A 22,306-nucleotide genomic window follows, 5' to 3' on the forward strand; every position below is an offset into this window, starting at 1 on the left:
TCTTCCAGCTCTGGTGGGTGACACTGAAGCCCGGCTTCCAAACCAGCCACGAACTGCTTCTGATTCCCCTACACTGGTTATCAAGAAGTCAGTCCACAAATGCGCACAGCCCCCTTTACTGCATTCCAGTTCCTGGCTCCCAAATCAGCACTAGCTCCAGTAAAGAGACCAGTGATTTAAATTCTATGCTCTGTACTAAAAAGGTTCCCTCTGACCACAAGGGGTCAGCCACAGCAGCAGTTCAATATAAGTTTGGATCTTACCTAAAATACCACGCTGCAGCCAATCCTTTAGTAACTAAAACTAAAGGTTTATTGTAAAAAGAAAGAAATAAAGCATGAGAGAAATGTTAAAGGATTAGAGCAATCACATACGTACAAATGATTAAAAGTCCATATATACCAAATTTCTGGAAGAAATATGGAGTTACAGGCTTGTATAGTTCCCTCTGGTTCACATCCAGTACCTGGATGGGTCTGCGGAACGTGTGTGTGTTTGCTTTCCCCGGGACATTTCATCCTTGAATCTTTTATTTTTTATTTTTTATTAAATAATCTTTTTGTTCCTCCCAGGCAGGTCTCTGGGGTGCAGACCAGTGTGGCGTGTGTATGCCGAAGAGAGCCGATGACCCGTAGTCTGCTTTCAGTCCCCCAGGGGTGACAAACCCAGGGGGAATGGCCATTAAAAGCACTATGCTGGGTAGAAATAATTCATCTTATTTGTTGGTAAATAAACTTAATCCTGCCACAGTTCAAGTAACACCTTATGGACAGGACAAAGTATAAGGGAGGCTTTTGCAATGCACCTGCTCTGCAGGTAGATAGACCGAAGTCCAAGCAGGCTAAGGGAGAGTTCACCATGAGACCTTCCTGCTTCCGGCCCTCTGACACATGCATCTCGGGACTTCGGGTGAGAACATTCAGCTGCTTTCAACAACTGGGATGGAGCAAGGTGTCTGAAAGTGCAGTAACATTTCCCAAGACCCCGGAGTGGTCTTGCCTCTCCTAAGTGCACAATCTGCAACATGCCTGAAATAGGTCACATTTCTTAGGGAGGAGTGAGTTCATGTACCGCAGCAATCTGGCAAGTTCCAAAACGTGAGAGAATCAGGTTTTAGCATGTATCTATGTGAAACAATCGCTGATGAATCAGGGCTTAGGGAACCTGTATAAAAAGGTCTGGCCAGAGCAGTGGCAACATCATACCTCATTGATCCGTCTCTGTGACTCCTGAGGAGACTTGGGTAAGTCTGTTTACCATCAGCTCTTTTAAGTCCTTGTAACCAAACTGGTCGCTAAAGAGAAAAATGTTTAATATCAACTGAACTAACTCATATTGTATTTCCAGGATCATGCATTCGCTCTGTTGCTGGGAGGTAGGGGTGGGCATGGAGGCAAAAAAGGTAGCTGCAGAGGAAACCTCTAAGATGGGACATCCATACTGGCAAGGATAACGTGGAGGCTGACGTTTCTGCATTCCATTATCACATTTGCACTGCAGTAACGCCCTGAGACCCCAGCTGAGATCAGGACCCCTTTGTGCTAGGTGCAAGATGGTCCCTGTCCCAAACAGTTTGTAATCAAAGGCCCTAAATCTCCAGGGAATCTAGAATCCAAACTGTAGCCAGGCGTCCAATGGCCAGACTTGGTGAGTGTGCAGGAAGCAAAGGGGTCTGCTGATGCTGATTCCATCACCAGGGTCTGACAGGCCTGACCCCGCAGCAGTCGGCACGATTACAAAGGTGGCAGATTTACTGGAGTAAGACCCAGCTCCTTTTTGTACTCAAAATGGCTTTCCACATTTCGCTCTCCCCAGGTATTTTAAAAGCTCAACAATGGCAGACAAACCTGACGCAGTCCGTGGGTCAGCCAGCAGTGGCCCTTCAACCTTGGAGCGGGCTCTGCAAAACATTGTGCACATCTACCATGAGAGCTCTATACGAGACAACAAAGACGACCTCCTCAGCCTGAAGGACCTGAAGAATCTGTTGAAGACCCAGGCACCAGGGTTCCTGTCAGTCTGTGTGAGTGACGCAGGGGTGGCTGGGACAGGAGGCAGGCCTTTCTGCCACGTCACTTCGATAGGGCCAGTGTCCATTTCTGGGGAGAGGGGCTCAGGGCCATAGGGAGCCGTGTATACAACCAGACTAACCCAACATCCCCTCTTCGCCTGGTAGGTGGAGACCAGTTCTGGGCTTACTCTGCTCCTGGAAACGGCTCCAGGAGGCCAAAAAGTCTGATGACAAATTCATACAAATGCAAAGACATATGAGTTTATTTAGGCATCTGTGGGCATCTGCTCGGTGGAGAGGTGGCGATGGGGCCATTGGGGAAGAATGTGCCCGCGCTGCATGTCTCTGCCTTTGTGTTTCAGCGTGGGCACGGCGGTGCTAATTGCTCATTAACATGGGTCATTCCCTGGGGGAAGAGAGTCGTTCCAATTTCTGTGTTCTCTTTGGAAACCGCAAGGAATTCCTCATGCATTGCAAGTGCAAAAGTCCAGCAGACTAGCTGCAATAACAAACCCACGCTGAGTCCAGCTCTGTCCACCCTCCAGAATCCACCCCCTACCAAAGAAGGGCAGGTTCTCTTGCAGGCATTTATCTCCCATTGGGAGCATCTGCTAACAGATATTTTTCCGTTACAGAAGAGGAACCGTCCTGGGTACATCGAGGAGCTGTTTACAGAGGCCGACACAGATGAGAATAGGCAGCTGACCTTTGAGGAGTTCACTGTCATCTTGGGTAAGCTGGCTGATGATGCCCATCGCCTCTCACATGGAGATGACCGATGTGGCCCAGACAGGGACTGATCTCAAGAGGTGGAGTGTGGAACTAGGCAGGCACTGGAAGCCTTCCCATTTGTCACACTGGCTTGCCCGATAATCTCACCTTGTAGTGACAACCAGAGATTCCCCTCTGTCTGTCTGTCTGTCTATCCTGACATGAGGCAATAAAGCATTTATTGATGTCCTTCCAGTCTTTGTCTCTTAATCCAGCTCCCTCCCTGTGCACTGTAACCCTCAAACTGCTGAGGTCTGAACCAGCCCCACTCAGATCAATGGTATTTGGTTATTGACTCCCACAGGACCCAGCTCCAGGGGGGCAACTGATTTCTCCAGCATGCAGGAGGTTTCCTGGGCTGTCAGATGGGGGGCTGAGGTTGAGATGCTGAGACTGGTGGGCTAGAACCAGGTGAGGGTCCGAAATGGGTCAACATGCTTTATAAGGCAGGAGGGAGCGGAGACCATCCAGTGCTGTCAAAACGCCAGTGACGGCCAGGCCCTTGCATGGCATAAATGCCCAGAGAAGAGGAAGTAGAAAGGCCTGCAGCGTTCTGCATGCTGGGGCTGCGTGGGAATTGGGCGGGTGGGAATCGGGACTGAGCTGGGGGTGGAGTGGAGCTTCCCTGGCCCAGGGGGACCTCCCTGCTATGCAACGGGGAGCGGATGTATTTGCTACGCCACCCCTTAGACAGGCCAACTGCCTTCTTCACTGCCTGCCCGGTTAGCCCCTTGGGCCAGTGCAGGAAGGAGAGACAGATCATGGCTTGCCTTCCTCCTCCTCCTGCCCCCGTGGGTAGGGAAATGGGGGACATCTGGTCTCTGGGACAGTAGGATTGCAGAGCAAAGGCTGTATAAAGAAGCAGGCAGAGCTGCCCAGTCTGGGTTCTGGTGCTGAGACAGTTCTGACGGGATCACCATGTGGAAACCTAGTGGTGGGTTTTGAAGACAGATGCCTACTAGAGCCCCCACCCTGGAATTGGGGGGAATCTCTGACCAGCTGTTTAGCATGCACATAGGTTCTGTTATTGTTTAATATGTTTTCTCTGTAATGGCTTTCACCCTACGAATAAAATACGCCAGCTCAGACAGCGCTGTGTGGTAACGTAACTGCAGCAATTACGCTGCTTAAAAGCTCTGGAGAGAAAGCAAAGCATGGACACCTGCCGGTTTAGACAGTCTGGGAATATCACGGTGTAGTCAGGGAACGGCGCAGCCTGGAAAAACCCAGGTCAGGAGTAGAGAGACACAGCTCTCTACCCTAAGAGAGGTGATGGCTGGGGAGCCAGGGGTCTGGAGCGAGAGCCCTCGAGGGGGATACAGGAGCAGCTGCCCTGAACTGTGACAAAGCCAAATGCAAAACTCCAGCTGAACTCAGTGGGGGCAGGGACAGCCCTTTGGGTCCTGATCCTGAATGGTTTGAGGGGGTGGGGAGGGAACTGTGTTCATAGGACAAAGACTGGAAGAATGTCAATGATGCTCTATTGCCTCATAGCAAGACCCTCACTACAGACAGACAGACGGACAGACAGACCGGATCTCTGGTTGCTAACATATGTAGACTAGATAAAAATACCTACAAGGAGGAATTATTTGGGAAGCCTGCGTTATAAACAGGAAGTTCTCCAGTTCACAGCTAACGTGTCTGAGCATTTTATTAGGAGTATTTCCAGTACTCCTGTCTAACCTCATTAGGTCTATCTGTCCCCACATGTTGGATGACGGTGGAGGTTACCGGGTTCATGGGAACTACCGGCTTAGAGCTACCGGATCGCATTGCACCCACAACCCCTTCTTCCCGGGCGTTTTCCTCGGAGCTGAGAGCTCCACCCCACTGTAGCTCCTTGATGCGGGAACTCCCTCCCCCAGCTGGAGCTGAGCTCCGTGCTCCAACGCCAGCTGGTAGACGACTTGGGTTCCCGCCTCTTGCTCCTTGCAATCCCCTTAGCTTCCTTCAGCTCCAACACCAGGGCTGCCGTTTTTTTCTCACAGGCAGAGTGATCTGTCCCTGGCCTGCGCCCCTCCTTGACCTCCCGGAGCAGGCGCTTCACTGCTGCTCCGGACTCCCCCAGGTTAGCGGCGAGCAGTCTGACTTCCTTCTGTCTAGTGGTGAGAGATTCCGTCCGACCAGCGACCTGCGCCTCCAGCTTGTTGAGCTGGGTGGCCTGCGCTAGGTCATTCACATGAAGGCGTTCCCCCTGCCTTTCTCTCTCAGCTGTCTGCAGCTCCCGCTCCTTAAGCAGTGTTGGCCCAATCCTGTTTTCATGAAAGAACAGAGCCACAGACACCCCCCCTTCCTACCAAAAGGCACTTCAGCCTGACACACTGTAACTTTAATCAGAAGTTGAAACCTCAACTAACTCTTATTGTTTTACCCTTTGAAATGTTCACTTACTTTCTATAAGTCTGTCGGTTTTAAGACCATGTTATCTGTTATTTTTACTCACTTTCAATATATATTTGTAAAAACCCTACTTTAGGTATAAGAAGCCACACTGATAAATGTCAGATAAATGCTTTCAATTGTAAACGACACTGTCAAAAATGAAATAAGGTTTGCTTTAAAAATAATATGTGACTTCTTCAGCTAGGAGTTGGCCCTGAGTGATTGAAGTGTGAATGGCTGAGCAACTGAGGTGAGTGTGGACAGGGAGAGTGATTGAACAATTGGTCTGAGTGAGGGATATGGAAACAGAGGAAGAAAACACCAGCCTCACCTAGAAGGTCTGAGGGAAGAAGAAAGGAGCGAAGATAATCAACTGGCCGAAGAGGAACCCACCCTGATAACTTTGGAGCCAGCTCATTTCAAAGGACAAAATCTGATCAGGCTTGCAACAATGTGGTGATTAAGGATCACACCAAGAATGCAGTTGCAGCATGACATTGCAAAACCCATAGACTGACATGGGGTCCTTTCCCTATAAAATGGGACAAGAAGATGAAGGCTGGAGGTTCGGGTCTACATCACCAACCAGCCAGGAGTACCAGTGCGCATCGGCAGAACCTTGCTCCTCATCCTCTGGCTATGGTCACCTGGCCAGTGACTATCATGAGCACCAAGAGGCTGGTAACTATAACATCTGTGAGACCCCCATGTATGTTTGTCTGTCTCTGTCTGTGTGTGCCTGTCAGTGTGTGTGAGTGTGAATGACAGTACCAATTGAAAAGTGTCAACAAAGTCTATTTCATTAACAGAAGTCTCTGTAATTGTAGTATTGATACAATGTTGATCCTGTTTTCCTAGTGTTACATTATTGATACTAGTTCACTAAGTAAAGCACAATATTGATGTTATTACCGTGTTGATACTTTTCTTTTTATTGATACTATTGACCAAATTTCTGTATTCACAATAAACGTGGCTTGTTGCCTTATCCCCTGAAAAAGATCTTGTGACATTTGTTATTTAAATAACATTAATTGGTGGAGAATGCAAAGGGGGACATGGTAAGCATACCACGGTTACTGTGAATATTGGGGGTGCACACCCAACAAAATAAGTCTTTCCAGTGGTGCAGGAGCCTGCGTGCGTGCCTGCTGGAGAGCCTCAGATAAGGCTTGGTAGCTATCTATTCCAGCAGTGCAGGAGTCAGTGTGCATGCCTGTTGGAGAGCCTCAGATAAGGCTTGGTAGCTATCTATTCCAGCAGTGCAGGAGTCAGTGTGTGTGCCTGTTGGAGAGGCTCCGATAAGGCTTGGTAGCTATCTATTCCAGCAGTGCAGGAGTCAGTGTGCGGGCCTGTTGGAGAGGCTCCGATAGGGCTTCGGAGCTGTCTATTCCAGCGGTGCAGGAGCCTGTGTGCATGCCTGTTGGAGAGTCTCAGACGGGGCTTAGTAGCTGCCCCAAATCAAAGCACATTAGAAATCCACTGTGCATTAACAAAGTATGTTTGCAGTCCCTGGGATAAGAAACCGATTGTCACCAACCAGAGGACTGACAAATATCCAAAAATATGTTTAAGAAAAAACAAACCAAAAGCCCACCCACAGGGATGAAATTTAAAATCCTGACCTCTCTGCCATTTGTACAAGAGGAGACTCCCTTCTCCTCCGCTTTGCAAAAGTTTGGTCCCAATCTGTGGACAAGACAAGCATTAGCAGACGTCCACACAATTTCCACTTTAGAGGATAAATTGGCCCAGGACCTGGTGGTATATAACCCGTCCAGCCCAAGCAAGAAGAAAACGGAGGTACACCACCTTGTGAAAGAAATTCACCCTAAAACCTTCAAAGGTAGAAGCCATTACAAACCTGCTCTGCCTATAGAACAAAAACCCAGGGAAATATGAGGGTAATGTGTCGGCTTTGCCTGCAGTCAGAAAGGAGATTTGTAAAAGAAAGGGGGGGGGGAGTATTTTAAGCAATAATCGGCCGCCCCCCCAAAGGGGGTAGAGAAGTGTTCTTTTTATCTTTCAGAACTGCCGGAAAAGCTGGTGCCAGCAAAACAGCTAAAGAACAAAACCATGGATCTACTGTTGCAACAAAGATTGTGTTTTGTGTTTTATGTTTGTGTTGTTTGTCTTGTTACTAAGATTGTTGTGTATGGTTTTGGGAGGTACTGCATGAAGCAGAAAAGAATCAAGAAGCACTGTAACGGTATTTACAAAAACATCCTCTACCAGGTAGCAAAGAGGAGAAATAAAGGGCAATCAAGATCAATGGATTTGGAAGGAAAAGGGGTCCTGAAAATAGATGTTTTTGTAGTATTCTAGTGATTAGGGGATGTAATTTTGAATTTCAAGTGCCTGAACTTAGATATAACCAGTGAAAAGTGACGTATACTTTTTATTCTGCTGTGAAACCTGTTCTACTTGGAATGTATTTGACTGTTTTACAAAAGTGCTTGTACATCCTAATTTGTAACCAGCTGCACTTGCAAACAGGAAGGGCGCAGAGTCCTGGTTATTGTGCCTCAGAATGTCAAAATAGGTATTTGCAAGAATTGCCCACTAGTAATCTATGGAGGTCGAATTATGGAAGGGAAGCCCCTTATCAAAATTGGCCACAGGATCCTTTTGGTTACCCCGGGTTATGAGTCAGTGGGCTGGGAGAGAGGGAAAACTATTGGATACCAGGGGTTGTAGTGCCTGGAACCCCCAACAATGGGTCTGCCTATCCATACCTCCCTCCGTAGAACCATGCAGCAGAACTACCACAGTGGGAACATGTATTTGGGATGAATTAGAAACCACCACCAGAGTCAATATGTTTGTATATCATCATGGGAGGAGGTATTCTGGGGGGATGGGAGTACTAGCAAACCCCCAGTAGATGAATGCAAATGTGAAGTAAGTGTTCTGTACACCACTAACCATACATATTACCCATCAAAAATCCAAGGTTCAGTACAACTCTCACTGCCAGTCTAACAGAATTTTCAGTGAGTCTTGGGTTAAATGGGTCTGAAACAGCTGATCACTTGTTACAGGGAGCAAAAGTAACTCAGTTTCTGCAGCAAACAAAACAAGATGCTGGGAACAGGACTATCCAAATCTCACATTCTAATGGGGAAATGATCAGAATTGCTAAAGCAGAAAAAGAACTTACTGCATATCATTGGTGTGATGTTTTTACTGGGTAGTCCCCCACCTCTACAGGGATAATGTCTACTATGCTACACCCATTGCTAATGGTTTTAGTGTTAAGCTGTATTTGTTTAAATAGTATGTGTGCCATGCATTGTTGGATAAAGAGAATGTATGCTAAGTTAGAGCCACAAGCCCACGTTTCCTCACAGTATATAGCTTTAAAACGATCGAATGTGACCCGTTTTACTTATTCAAGTTGAAGGGTCAAAGGAGGGATGATGTTAGCCCAATCCTGTTTTCATGAAAGAAGAGAGCCACAGACAGCCCCCCCGCCCCCCGCTCCTACCAAAAGGCACTTCAGCCTGACACATGGTAACTTTAATCAAAAGTTGAAACCTCAACTAACTCTTCTTTTACCCTTTGAAATGTTCACTTACTTTCTATATGGGCTTAAAAGTGTGTGCAACAGAATGAAGAAATATGGGCCATTATCTCCCACCCACTCGTACAGGAAGCAGAAACTGACTTGGAGATTGCACTGCTGTAAATTCACAATGTACAATGCATTCTTGGCCAGGGAAACTACAGACATTGAGCCATATCCTAAGATGTGTAGAGGGGCATGGGTCTATTGAAGTCAATGGCCCAAATCCCCAGCCGGTGTACAGAGGCATTACTCCATTGACCTCAATGGGCCAGCCCCGCTGCTCTGACATGAACGACACTGGTTTATAACAGCTTAAGATCCGGCAGTATATTCAGCCAAGCCTAGCTGAGATCCCACTTTCATAAAGCAAATCCGTTACCCATTGACTTCCTCGGGGAGGGATGCCCGGGTGTCTTCTCCATCCCCCCAATATAGATCAACCCTTCGAAGTGCACCTCAGGATAATGTGCCCCCCACCCCCATTTTTCTCTTACTATTAATTTCCTTCTGAAGTTCTCACAATCCTTCCTTTGCTTTCAGCTCGGACCGGTGGTAAGAGGCCCACTGTGAACCAGCCAACACTCAGTGTCCACGATCTCGGACAGAGGGGTGAAACATCTCGTGTGACGGAAAACTTGTTCTTCACCTTTGCTGGTGACCGTCCCCACAGACACAGACTCGAAGAACATATCTGCAGGGAGTATAACTCCCTACACACCGTCCGTCTGTGCCTTTTGCAAGGACATTGATGAGCAGCGTGGCGCTAGCTTTTATTTGAGACTTCCCATAACGCTCTATGGTGAACTAAAACGCACATCCCAGCCTCAGGATTCTTGTCTGGGCCCCTTGCTGGCTGGTGACGCAGAGAAACACCCAAACAACTTCTCTTAAGTAACCCTGAGAGCCGTCACTGTCCGTACAGGTTCCAGAATCCTAGCCTGGGTGTGCCTGGGTGTGTCGGGTGCGGTGCTGCAGAGCATTGCCCAATGCTACAGGATATCGCTAAAGAAGGAAAGCAATAATGCTGTTGGCAGAGGTGTTATCGGTTCATGAGCAAGCCTCATAGCTCAGGGAGAGTATAAAAAGCATCTAACGGCTGTGCTGTACTCACCACACTTGGCTGATCGTCTTCTCAGCTCTGAGACTCGGGTAAGTCTGTTTATGATAAGCAGCCCTATTCTTTATTTATTTGAACTACAGCCCAACTTTTCTAACCAACTGCCCTACGTAGAGCTTTCTGAACAGCTGATATTACCTGAATGCTTTAGTGAGATCACGGAGCAGGATGCAAGGATAACGTGGAGGCTGACGTTTCGTGTGTGCATTCCATTATCACCATTTGCACTGCAGTAACGTTTCTGCATTCCATTATCACATTTCCCTGAGACCCCAGCTGAGATCAGGACCCCTTTGTGCTAGGTGCAAGATGGTCCCTGTCCCAAACAGTTTGTAATCAAAGGCCCTAAATCTCCAGGGAATCTAGAATCCAAACTGTAGCCAGGCATCCGATGGCCAGTCTTGGTGAGTGTGCAGGAAGCAAAGGGGTCTGCTGATGCTGATTCCATCCCCGGGGTCTGCCAGGCCTGATCCCGCAGCAGTCGGCACGATTAAAAAGGTGGCAGATTTACTGGAATAAGACCCAGCTCCTTTTTGTACTCAAAATGGCTTTCCACATTTTGGTCTCCCCAGGTATTTTAAAAGCTCAGCAATGACCAGCAATCCTGAGGCAGCCCGTGGGTCAGCCAGAAGTGGCCCTTCGACCTTGGAGCGGGCTCTGCAAAACATTGTGCACATCTACCATGAGAGCTCTATACGAGACAACAAAGACGACCTCCTCAGCCTGAAGGACCTGAAGCATCTGTTGAAGACCCAGGCACCAGGGTTCCTGTCAGTCTGTGTGAGTGACGCAGGGGTGGCTGGGACAAGAGGCAGGCCTTTCTGCCACGTCACTTTGATAGGGCCGGTATCCATTTCTGGGGAGAGGGGCTCAGGGCCATAGGGAGCCATGTATGCACCTAGACTAACCCAGCATCCCCTCTTCGCCTGGTAGGTGGAGACCAGTTCTGGGCTTACTCTGCTCCTGGAAACGGCTCCAGGAGGCCAAAAAGTCTGATGACAAATTCATGCAAATGCAAAGACATATGAGTTTATTTAGGCATCTGTGGGCATCTGCTCGGTGGAGAGGTGGCGATGGGGCCGTCGGGGAAGAATGTGCCCGCGCTGCACGTCTCTGCCTTTGTGTTTCAGCGTGGGCACGGCGGTGGTAATTGCTCGTTAACATGGGTCATTCCCTGGGCGAAGAGAGTCGTTCCAATTTCTGTGTTCTCTTTGGAAACCGCAAGGAATTCCTCATGCATTGCAAGAACAAAAGGCCAGCAGACTAGCTGCAATAACAAACCCACGCTGAGTCCAGCTCTGTCCACCCTCCAGAATCCACCCCCAAGCAATGAAGGGCAGCTTCTCTCGCAGGCATTTATCTCCCATTGGGAGCATTTGCTAACAGATATTTTTCTGTTACAGGGCAGGAACCGTCCTAGGTATATAGAGGAGCTGTTTACAGAGGCCGACACAGATGAGGATAAGCAGCTGACCTTTGAGGAGTTCACTGTCATCGTGGGTAAGGTGACTGATGATGTCCATCGCCTCTCACATGGAGATGACCGATGTGGCCCGGACAGGGACTGATTGCAAGAGGTGGAGTGTGGAGCAACGCAGGCACTGGAAGCCTTCCCGTTTGTCACACTGGCTTGCCTGATAATCTCACCTTGCAGCGAGAACCAGAGATTCCCCTCTGTCTGTCTGTCTGTCTATCCTGACATGAGGCAATAAAGCATTTATTGATGTCCTTCCAGTCTTTGTCTCTTAATCCAGCTCCCTCCCTGTGCACTGTAACTCTCAAACTGCAGGACCCAGCTCCGGGGGGGCGACTGATTTCTCCAGCACGCAGGCGGTTTCCTGGGCTGTCAGATGGTGGGCTGAGGCTGAGACCGGTGGGCTAGCACCAGGTGAGGGTCTCAAATGGGTCGACATGCTTTATAAGGCAGGAGGGAGCGGAGACCACCCAGTGCTGTCAAAACACCAGTGACGGCCAGGCCCTGGGCCCTTGCACGGCATAAACGCCCAGAGAAGAGGAAGCAGAAAGGGCTGCAGCGTTCTGCATGCTGGGGCTGCGTGGGAATCGGGACCGAGCTGGGGGTGGAGTGGAGCTTCCCTGGCCCAGGGGGACCTCCCTGCTATGCAACGGGGAGCGGATGTATTTGCTACTCCACCCCTTAGACAGGCCAACTGCTCTCTTCACTGCCTGCCCGGTCAGCCCCTTGGGCCAGTGCAGGAAGGAGAGACGGATCATGGCTTGCCTTCCTCCTCCTCCTGCCCCCGTGGGCAGGGAAATGGGGGACATCTGGTCTCTGGGCAGTAGGGTGGAGCTGTGGAGTAGGAGGTGGAGTGGAGAAGGAGGATGAGAAGGGCTGTAGGCACAGGGACGAGGCGTTGCATGGTGCTCAGATGGGAGCCGGTGGATCCCCGATGGGGCTGTATTTGTCATTAACTGTGGGATGGGCATTGGAGGTAGGTGGCCCTGACAGTGACTGGGGAAATGTTTGGGGCAAACAGTGCCCTCTTCCCCACGATCCCTGGCTGGGATGGTTTAGTCGGGGTCGGTCCAGCTTTGAGCAGGGGTTGGATTAGACACCTCCTGAGGTCCCTTCCGACCTTCATCTTCTATTCTATGCTCCCCACCCCTGCTATTCTGTAGTACAGGGGCCTCATCTGAACCCGTGTTTAACAGGCGTGTAGCATGTTACCTGGGAATTCACATCTGTCAGGACATTCTGGTTGAAAGTGGAGATGGCCCTGAAGGGGAACACGGGATCCAGCCACCCCCAGAGCTACGGGGACGGTCCGAGAGCAGATTTCAGCCCACATTTCCCAGTACGATTCAATCCAAGCATCGCTGGGACGCCCGGGAAGGTCAGAGCTCACCTAGGCCCAGACTTCTCCGTTCGGTCTCATCCAGTCCCTCAGAGGCTGGATATATTCCAGGGTGGTTTCCACGCTGGACTCCAAGCTGTGTTAGGGAGTGACTCGTCTTTCCTGCTTGCTGACACTAAACCAAATGGTGCCCCTTTTGCCCCGCCAGAAGGCCTTTGTATCCCTTTGAATACTTTTGGCGTTTGTATCTCACTAGGATTCAGGCTGAGTCACTGCCAGCCTGGAGTCCTCAGTGGGGTGACTATGTCTGCCCTAACTCACTTCACACCCCGAGTCCATCCTGCCCCAGCCCGGAGACAGAACCTGGGCTGGTGTGAATGGAACAAATCCAACAGACACTCCCCGCCCTCTGGCTATCCCATTGGATAGGGCTGCAGAGTATTGACCCCAGGGGAAGTATCGGAACAGCCAGGAAAAATCCGATGTGCCAAAGAAATAAATCCCACATCGTCAGCTTCTTCCTTTGCTAGTTTTTCTCATTTGCCCCTTGCAGCGGGTCATTGAGATGCCCTCGGAGATTTGGGTTATGCTCCAACTGAAACTTGAGCCAGGTACAAAATCTTCCTGCGATATCCTTGGAAAACTTTATGAATTCGATGCACAGTGTGTGTATTTTGGTGGAGCCAGGTTGTGGGTAACTTCTCTGGGGGAAGACGTAACATGAGGCCTGATGGGGATTTCCAGAGGAGTTCTGAGGGAGAGGTTATTGCAAATTCCCCACCTCCTGTTATGCAAAACCCAGCCTTTGAGGAGAGGGTCACTGTCTGCTGATCACCTATTCCTGGGGGTTGCAGAGCAAAGGCCTGAGCTGTATAAAGAAGCAGGCGGAGCTGCCCAGTCTGGGTTCTGGTGCTGAGACAGTTCTGACGTGATCACCATGGGGAAACCCAGTGGTGGGTTTTGAAGACAGACGCCTACTAGAGCCCCCGCCCTGGAATTGGGGGGGAATCTCTGACCAGCTGTTTAGCATGCACATAGGTTCGGTTATTGTTTTAATATGTTTTCTCTGTAATGGCTTTCACCATACGAATAAAATACGCCAGCTCAGACAGCGCTGTGCGGTAACGTAACTGCAGCAATTACGCTGCTTAAAAGCTCTGGAGAGAAAGCAAAGCACGGACACCTGCCGGTTTAGGCAGTCTGGGAATATCACGGTGTAGTCAGGGAACGGTGCAGCCTGGAAGAACCCTGGTCAGGAGGAGAGAGACACAGCTCTCTACCCTAAGAGAGGTGATGGCTGGGGAGGGGCCTGGAGCGAGAGCCCTCCAGGGGGATACAGGAGCAGCTGCCCTGAACTGTGACAAAGTCAAATGCAAAACTCCAGCTGAACTCAGTGGGGGCAGGGACAGCCCTTTGGGTCCTGATCCTGAATGGTTTGAGGGGGTGGGGCGGGAACTATGTTCATAGGACAAAGACTGGAAGAATGTCAGTGATGCTCTATTGCCTCATAGCAAGACCCTCACTACAGACAGACGGACGGACAGACAGACCGGATCTCTGGTTGCTAACGTATGTAGACTAGATAAAAACACCTACAAGGAGGAATTATTTGGGAAGCCTGCATTATAAACAGGAAGTTCTCCAGTTCACAGCTAACGTGTCTGAGCATTTTATTAGGAGTATTTCCAGTACTCCTGTCTAACCTCATTAGGTCTATCTGTCTCCACATGTTGGATGACGGTGGCGGTTACCGGGTTCATGGGAACTACCAGCTTAGAGCTACCGGATCGCATTGCACCCACAACCCCTTCCCGCCCAGGCGTTTTCCCTCGGAGCTGAGAGCTCCACCCCACTGCAGCTCCTTGCCGCAGGAACTCCCTCTCCCAGATGGAGCTGAGCTCCGTGCTCCAACGCCAGCTGGCAGACGACTTGGGTCCCCACCACTTGCAATCCCCTTAGCTTCCTTCAGCTCCAACGCCAGGGCTGTCGTTTTTTTCTCACAGGCAGAGTGATCTGTCCTTGCCCTGCGCCCCTCCTTGATCTCCTGGAGCAGGCACTTCACTGCTGCTCCGGACTCCTCCAGGTTAGCAGCGAGCCGTCTGACTTCCTTCTGTCTAGTGGTGAGAGATTCTGTCAGACCAGTGACCTGCGCCTCCAACGTGTTGAGCTGGGTGGCCTGCGCTAGGTTTTTCACATGAAAGCGTTCCTCCTGCCCTTCTCTCTCAGCTGTCTGCAGCTCCCGCTCCTTAAGCAGTGTTGGCCCAATCCTGTTTTCATGAAAGAATAGAGCCATAGACACCCCCCCACTTCTTCCTACCAAAAGGCACTTCAGCCTGACACACTGTAACTTTAATCAAAAGTTGAAACCTCAACTAACTCTGGTTTTACCCTTTGAAATGTTCACTCACTTTCTACATGGGCTTAAAAGTGTGTGCAACAGAATGAAGAAACATGGGTCATTATCTACCATCCATTTGTACAGGAAGCAGAAACTGACTTGACCATTGCACTGCTGTAAATTCACAAAGTACAATGCATTCTTGGCTAGGGAAACTAAAGACATTGACCATACCCTAAGATGTGTAAAGGGGCATGGGTCTGTTGAAGTCAATGGCCCAAATCCCCAGCCAGTGTAAAGAGGCATTACTCCACTGAAGTCAATGGGCCAGCCCCAGCTGCTGTGACATGAACGACACTGGTTTATAACAGTGTAAGATCCGGCAGCATATTCAGCCAAGTCTAGCTGAGATCCCACTTTCATAAAGCAAATCTGTTACCCATTGACTTCCTCGGTGAGGGATGCCTGGATGTCTTCTCTGTCCCCCAAATATAGATCAACCCTTTGAAGTAAACTTCAGGATAATGTGCCCCCAACCCCAATTTTTTTCTTACTATTAATTTCCTTCTGAAGTTCTCACAATCCTTCCTTTGCATTCAGCTCGGACCGGTGGTAAGAGGCCCACTGTGAACCAGCCACTACTCAGTGTCCACGTTATCGGACAGACGGGTGAAACATCTCGTCTGACGGAAAACTTGTTTTTCACCTTTGCTGGTGACCATCCCCATAGACACAGACTCGAAGAACATATCTGCAGGGAGTATAACTCCCTACACACCGGCCGTCTGTGCCTTTTGCAAGGACATTGATGAGCAGCGTGGCGCTAGCCTTTATTTGAGACCTCCCATAACGCTCTATGGTGAACTAAAACGCACATCCCAGCCTCAGGATTCTTGTCTGGGCCCCTCGCTGGCTGGTGACACAGAGAAACACCCAAACAACTTCTCTTAAGTAACCCTGATAGCCATCACTGTCCGTACAGGTTCCAGAATCCTAGCCTGGGTGTGCCTGGGTGTGTCGGGTGCGGTGCTGCGAGCATTGCCCAATGCTACAGGATATTGCTAAAGAAGGAAAGCAATAATGCTGTTGGCAGAGGTGTTATTGGTTCCTGAGCAAGCCTCATAGCTCAGGGAGAGTATAAAAAGCATCTAACGGCTGTGCTGTACTCACCACACTTGACTGATCGTCTTCTCAGCTCTGAGACTCGGGTAAGTCTGTTTATGATATTCTTTATTTATTTGAACTACAGCCTGACTTTTCTAGCCAACTGCCCTACATAGCGCTTTCTGAACAGCTGATATTGCCTGAATGCTTTAGTGAGATCACGGAGCAGGATTTCCCCTCGTTGAAGCGGGGACGGGAAATGCTGCTGTAAGTACGGGACAGTCTACAAGACACACGGACGGGTCTTTGGATTCTGTGTTTGAATATCCATGGGGTGAGACGCAGCTCACGGGACAGGGGAATCAGGGAATATCCAAACGCACACTTTCTGCAGGAAAGGCTGCCCTTGTGGGTGCAATGCAGGACTATTGCTTAGGTGAGCTGGGTTTAATTCATGCTTTGCCATAGCCTCTCTGTGCCTTAATTCCCCCTCTGTAAAATAGGATCAATAATCCTGCTTTTCTCTGTCTCGTCCCATGTGAGAGGCAGGGTCTGTCTCTTACTATATCTCTGGACAGCACCTAGCGCAATGGTGGCTTGATCCCAGCTGAAGCATCTACGTGCTCTTTGAAAACAAATAATAACACAATACTGTTCTTGGTCCATTCCACAGACTGGACAAGCATCAGTCAAGGCAGACTGAGAAAGAAGGCCATTATCATTCACGTGTGCTATATTTTAACAGTTTCTTTGATAGCTGTCATCCTGTTTCAGGTTCCCTAAACGCTCAGCAAGATGACAACCGAGCTGGAAAAATCCTTGGAAGACGCTGTCAATACATATCACCGGTACGCCATAAAAGACCCCCAGGACGATTACCTGCACAAGAAGGAATTCAAGCTGCTGCTAAAAGAGAACGTTCAGCAATTTCTGAGAGACACGCTGCCGGTAAGCAGAGATGATGGTACTGTGTGCGAGATGATTTAACGCACCTGGGGATCTGGCCTATCCTTTTCCTTGGCTTTATGTCTCTGGGAGACATTCATCTCTTAGGTCTTGTCTACACCAGCACTTGTGCTGGCAAATGTTTGTTGCTCAGGGTTGTGAAAAAAACACCCCCTTGCGCGACATAAGTTTTTCCGGCATAAGAGCTAGTGTGGACAGCACTTTGTCAGTAGGAGATGCTCTCCTGCTCACCTAGCTACCGTTTAGCTGCACTGTCGCTCGTTTAGCTGTGCCGATGCAGCTGTGCTGCTGCCAGTTTGAAATGTAGACTAGCCCTTAGTGTCTTGAGAGTAAAGTCGACGTGAATCTGAAAGCAAAGGCTGTTGAGCATCTGTTTATGCTGCTTTCACCCGATGTTTGATTCGCTAGAGTCGAGAAGGGCACTCTATCGATGAAACATATTCAGAGACCAAGAGCTGCTGAACTTTATCCTGGAGTTCTTTCTCTCTTCCTGTCTGAGGCAAATGCCTTTATGGGAACGCAGGCACCGCTAGGGAAGACCAAAGAACTAGTCGAGCTGACTCAGAAAGATGAAGGGGGCTGTAATGACTCAGACGCAGGGTTTTCTTGTAGCAGTTTAAGTTTTATATTTTCGCTCTCAGGGTACGTCTGCCCTGCAGTTGGACACCCGTGGCTGGCCTGGGTCAGTTGACTAAGCCCTAAAGGGCTGTTTCAGTGCAGGGTCAGGCTGCCGCCAGAGCTCTGGGACCTCCCACCTTGCTGGGTCCTAGAGCCTGGCTCCAGCCCGAGCCTGAATGTTTACACCGCAATGAAACAGCCCCTGGGCCCGAGCCCCCCTGGAGACAGATTCTGTGAGCTCCCACTGAAAGTCGCTGGGCTGCAGGTGGCTACCAGGCCTTTGGATCTTTGAAACCTCCCCCCAAATCCAGCAGTTGCAGAATGGGATTTTGCTTTTAAAAGTTGCACGGACGGTTCATGTACAACTGCTGACCATGCAACCCCCTAGCTCCATGTCGCTAATGGATTCTTCCTTTTACTCTTCCTCCTTTTGCAGTACGGCATGAAGGAAGACGCTTACATAGACAAGCTGTTTACAGATGCCGATAAAGATAGCTCTGGATACCTCAAATTCACTGAGTTCCTTCACACGCTGGCGCTCTTGGCCATCAATGCCCATGATAATTCACACAATACCGGTGACCCAGACCGTGGGGGTCGGGGTCATGGGCACGGGCACAGTCATTAGTTTGGCATGAGCATAATCCTGGCTTGGATCCTGGAAGCTTCCCTGGGCATTGATGTCATGGCGGTGGCACTAACCCCAGGGTTGACTGTAACCACTGAAATCAGCTAGACCCTTTGAGTTAGCACAAGATGAGATTTTGCAAATATCAAATGTAACTAGAGAATCTTTGCCTGTTTGTGCTGATAACGTAGCAATAAAGCTTGCCTCTGAAGCCCTCCCCTGTGTCTGTTGGCTCTGTTCTTCAGTCTCCAGACAATGATGTAACTTGCTGAAGTTGTGTTCTAATCGCGGCACCAGGGAGACGTGTTCAGTGCAAATGCAATGGTGGGGGTGGGAGAAGAAGGCTGGCCTGGCAGATAACATGCAAGGAGGAGTCAGGATTCTAGTCCCAGCACAGGACTGGGAGCCAGGACTCCTGGGTTCTACTCCCACATTTGCCACTGACTCAGTAGGTAAACTTAGCCAGGCCATGTTACTTCCCATCTCACCCGACTGGAAAGAAGGGTTGTGTGGTGGGTAAAACTAAGGGCCTGGCAGTCAAGAGACATGGGTTCTATTCTAAGCCCCGGCCAGGATTCCTGGGTTCTTCTCTCACTGCTGCTGCACTCGGACCTTGGGTACATTTCAGCAAGTTGCTTCCCTTCTGTATTCCTCAGCGATCACCTTCTGCCAAATGATAAGGCAGAAGGCTGTAGAAAACGAAATACAGCTGAATAGCACAAGGCTGGGTCGGTGCAAGGGGGTGACTAAACATGGCACAGTAATGCAATACTGTTCAAATACAGGTTAGTGCAATATCAAGTTGCATTTGCACCTTGGTCATTTGTGGCATTGCATCATGCTCCCATGAGGCAGCAAATGGGCGCTGCTCGGTACAAGCGTAAGCAGGGTACAGTGATGCTCTAGGTGTAGCTGATGGAAAGCTAGTCTCCCGCTTCCTGCCTCCGTGCAGGTGAATGAAAGAGGGAGACTGTGAGACATGGGCAGAAGCACCCTCCTCATGGTGTTAGTGAGATGCTTAGCTCTGCATGCCAGACCCCGGCCTCTCTCCTCTTCCTAGGGAGAGGTAACATGACCGTTGCATAGCAGTGCTCTTGTTAATGCTGGATCAGCTTCTCTGGAGCACCCTCTCCCACCCATCACTTTTCACCTCGTGTGTATAGGCACAACAGTCCATGCTTGCAAAGAGCAATGAGGCCACTCTGCTATGCAGCCTCACTAGGGCACGGCCTCCCATTCTGATATTCCCATCTCCAAAATACACCACGTTAGCTCTGGTGACCTGGCACTTTGCTGTGACTCTCAAGTCTCACCCCACCCCATGGGTGCTCAGTCAGAGTTGAACTCAGAGACGTCAGAGGCATCACCACTTGAATTAAAGGAGTAACTCCATTAGTGGGAAGCATTAGTAGACTCTTATCCTTTCCTGTGGAGCAACCACTTGAGTGGGACATGCACCAATCACTGAGCCCGTGGGTTACATGTGCACCATTCAGGATGGTGGACACTTCTCTCACGTGCTCCTAGTACACTTTTCGAGCTGTAGAAATAATAATATACCCATCCCACGTCTGGCTGGAAAGGATACAGTCACTTTTATGTAGCACCACAAAATCACCTAGCCTTGAATCACCAGTTTCTGGAAAGGGGCCGGCACATTCTAAATCCCAAATGGCATGGCAAGGAACTCCTAGCAAATGGGTATAGAGGACCCTGTCAGTTATCCTTTCCTTTGTCCTAGGTGTGAGTATGCATCTCTCCCAAACAGCACTGACGTTCTGGTGATACAGAATTGTGGCCATAGTTTGGTTTCCCCAGTCTGGATTTGGGTCCATCCTCTCCCTCAGTTTCCAGCTAGGCTCAAAAGTCTTTTGCAGCCCTTGTAGCCGGGGAGTCTCAGCCAGCACCTTCTCATCCCTCATACTGACTAAAAGGTGCAGCCCATTGTTTGACAACACTCACAGTTCATTCTTAAAAATGTTCAAGAGACCAGCTAACCAAACCTAGCCAGACATATTGTCTAAAGGCAGAACAGGACAATATGAAAAGGTGACAGACAGACCCTCCTTCTGGGAGCATGTTCACCTTACACAGAAGGTGTGCTTCAAAGATATGCATTTCAGCTAGCAGTATTTGTTACAAACCTGTCTACTTCTCACTAATATCCAATCCTCCAGTTCATACCAACTTGTTGTTCTGAACCTTTCTTTATTCGGGATACTAGAATTCCCAGCACTGCTCCGTAAGTAACTCTCTGTACTGTTCCGTGTCTCATTTTGTATACTCCATTCCAAGTATCGATGAGTCATGCCAGGTTTCCCTAATTGTACTTGGGACAAAGTATTCATGCACTTTTTCTCTGACAAGTTTCCTGTTTTTGAATGCCAATGCTGACTTCAGCTTTGCAATGGACTGTGGATACTTGACATGGGTGCACAGACCTGTGGGAAGTATAGTGCATGGTAAATAATGTAGAATGGATAATATACCAATATTAAGCACATAATACCTAGGAATGTGTTGTGTAGTAGGCCTAACATATATGTATTGGCTAGCACTGAATTCCAGCCTTCCTAGCTGGCTCCTGCTCCCTGCATCCCCCAGCCCTCTGCCTGAGTGCTAAGGATCATCTCTCTCCCAGGGCTTCTGTCTGCAGGCTCTGGAAGGCCACTAACCCCCTTCCTCCCACTGACTCCATCTTCCATCTCTCTCTGACCAAACTCAGGCTGATCTTATAATCCCCAGCTAGCCTGGTTTCTAGTCATATACTTCCCCTTAGGACATCAACTCTTCCACTCACTCCCTTTCCCAGGATGGATGCTAAAGCGATCTGAGGGTTTACACAAAGTTTTGTGGTTTAACTTAAACCAGTTTTTAAATTGGTGCAACTTGTGAGTGCAGACTGGACCTGGGAGGTTTTCTAGGCCATGTCAATCCCATCAAGTGTAGCTGGTGCTGTAGATCGTGACTTTAGGACTTTGTAGAGGAGGTGCCTTCATTCGTGCCCCAGTGCTATCCAGGTTCTGAGGCAACTGAGTGGATGGTTCGAGACTGGAACATGGAGTTGATTATTCTGCAGGTGTGCTCTTTAGAATGCAAATATGTTCAACCTTGTCAAATGGAGTAATTAAAGAAGATTGTTTCTAGCATTGGGCAAGAAAGATTTCAGTTTGTGTACACATGGGGCAACAGGAAACCAGGTCAGAACATGTTAACTGTCTTGGCTCCCAAGTCTATGAAATCAGAGTGAAAAAAAGGATATTTTTAATCAATTAATTTTTAAATGCAACAAAACCACACAGGCCCTGGAGGATACGAAAACCTCCTGTGCCAGTTGAAACTGGGAGTCACTCCCATGTGAAACTGGGGTCTGAGCTGTCGAGAGGTGAGAGCTAGATGTAGGGAGTTTAGAAGAATGGCAGCTCAAGAGTTTCTTTGAAGCCTGCCAGCTTTTTCTGACTGTTCTCCACATGTCTAACTTCCAATCCGGACAAGCTTTTCTGGCAGACTAAATCTGTACATTGCAAAATGACAGAGGTGATTTCAAACTGGAGAAAAGGTGCACAGTTTTTGCAGCAAAAGTAATTAAGTATTGGAACAGCTTGCCTAGGAAGGTGGTGGATTTGCCATCACTTGGAATTGAAGCTGGTTGGAAAACATGGGGTTTTGTCATAGAAGTTTGGTGGAAAATCAAAAACTTTTGGCTGAAGCTAGAAAAATTCTGTTCAGAAAGGCTGCCATGTGTGCCTCATGGGAGTTGTAGTTTGGATTTCTCATGGCCTGATTCTTCTCTACAGGCCAACCTCCCTCTTTGGACTACATCTCCCGTGATGCACCCTGACCTCTCCTCTTGCTGAGCTGTTGCAGTGTACCATGGTGTGACCCGTCCATGCCCAGGGAAGCCAACTGATAATGCCAAGGTCAGGGCAGGCTGCAAAAGGAGAGCAGATGGTGGGTGACACTGAAGCCCGGCTTCCCAACCAGCCA

The 22,306-nt window shown here is 49.2% G+C and overlaps 3 protein-coding genes across 3 annotated transcripts; all 3 read left to right on the forward strand.

Moving 5' to 3' along the window:
- The first annotated feature begins 1,159 nt into the window (after positions 1-1,159).
- LOC137147233 (protein S100-A15A-like) lies at positions 1,160-11,546 on the forward strand. Its single transcript, XM_067539128.1, has 3 exons — positions 1,160-1,243; positions 10,425-10,632; positions 11,256-11,546. The coding sequence occupies exons 2-3, from the start codon at positions 10,444-10,446 to the stop codon at positions 11,418-11,420; spliced, it is 354 nt and encodes a 117-aa protein (XP_067395229.1). The 5' UTR covers positions 1,160-1,243; positions 10,425-10,443; the 3' UTR covers positions 11,421-11,546.
- LOC137147232 (protein S100-A15A-like) lies at positions 1,431-2,971 on the forward strand. The gene is made up of 2 exons (XM_067539127.1): positions 1,431-2,023; positions 2,647-2,971. The coding sequence occupies exons 1-2, from the start codon at positions 1,835-1,837 to the stop codon at positions 2,809-2,811; spliced, it is 354 nt and encodes a 117-aa protein (XP_067395228.1). The 5' UTR covers positions 1,431-1,834; the 3' UTR covers positions 2,812-2,971.
- A 4,573-nt stretch (positions 11,547-16,119) lies between the features above and the next one.
- LOC137147234 (protein S100-A12-like) lies at positions 16,120-18,528 on the forward strand. The gene is made up of 3 exons (XM_067539129.1): positions 16,120-16,211; positions 16,882-17,055; positions 18,128-18,528. The coding sequence occupies exons 2-3, from the start codon at positions 16,903-16,905 to the stop codon at positions 18,317-18,319; spliced, it is 345 nt and encodes a 114-aa protein (XP_067395230.1). The 5' UTR covers positions 16,120-16,211; positions 16,882-16,902; the 3' UTR covers positions 18,320-18,528.
- Positions 18,529-22,306: the final 3,778 nt, after the last annotated feature.

Source organism: Emydura macquarii, unplaced genomic scaffold, assembly GCF_026122565.2.
Source record: "Emydura macquarii macquarii isolate MOO-44397 ecotype Brisbane River unplaced genomic scaffold, CSIRO-AGI_Emac_v2 contig_527, whole genome shotgun sequence".
NCBI lineage: Eukaryota > Metazoa > Chordata > Testudines > Chelidae > Emydura > Emydura macquarii.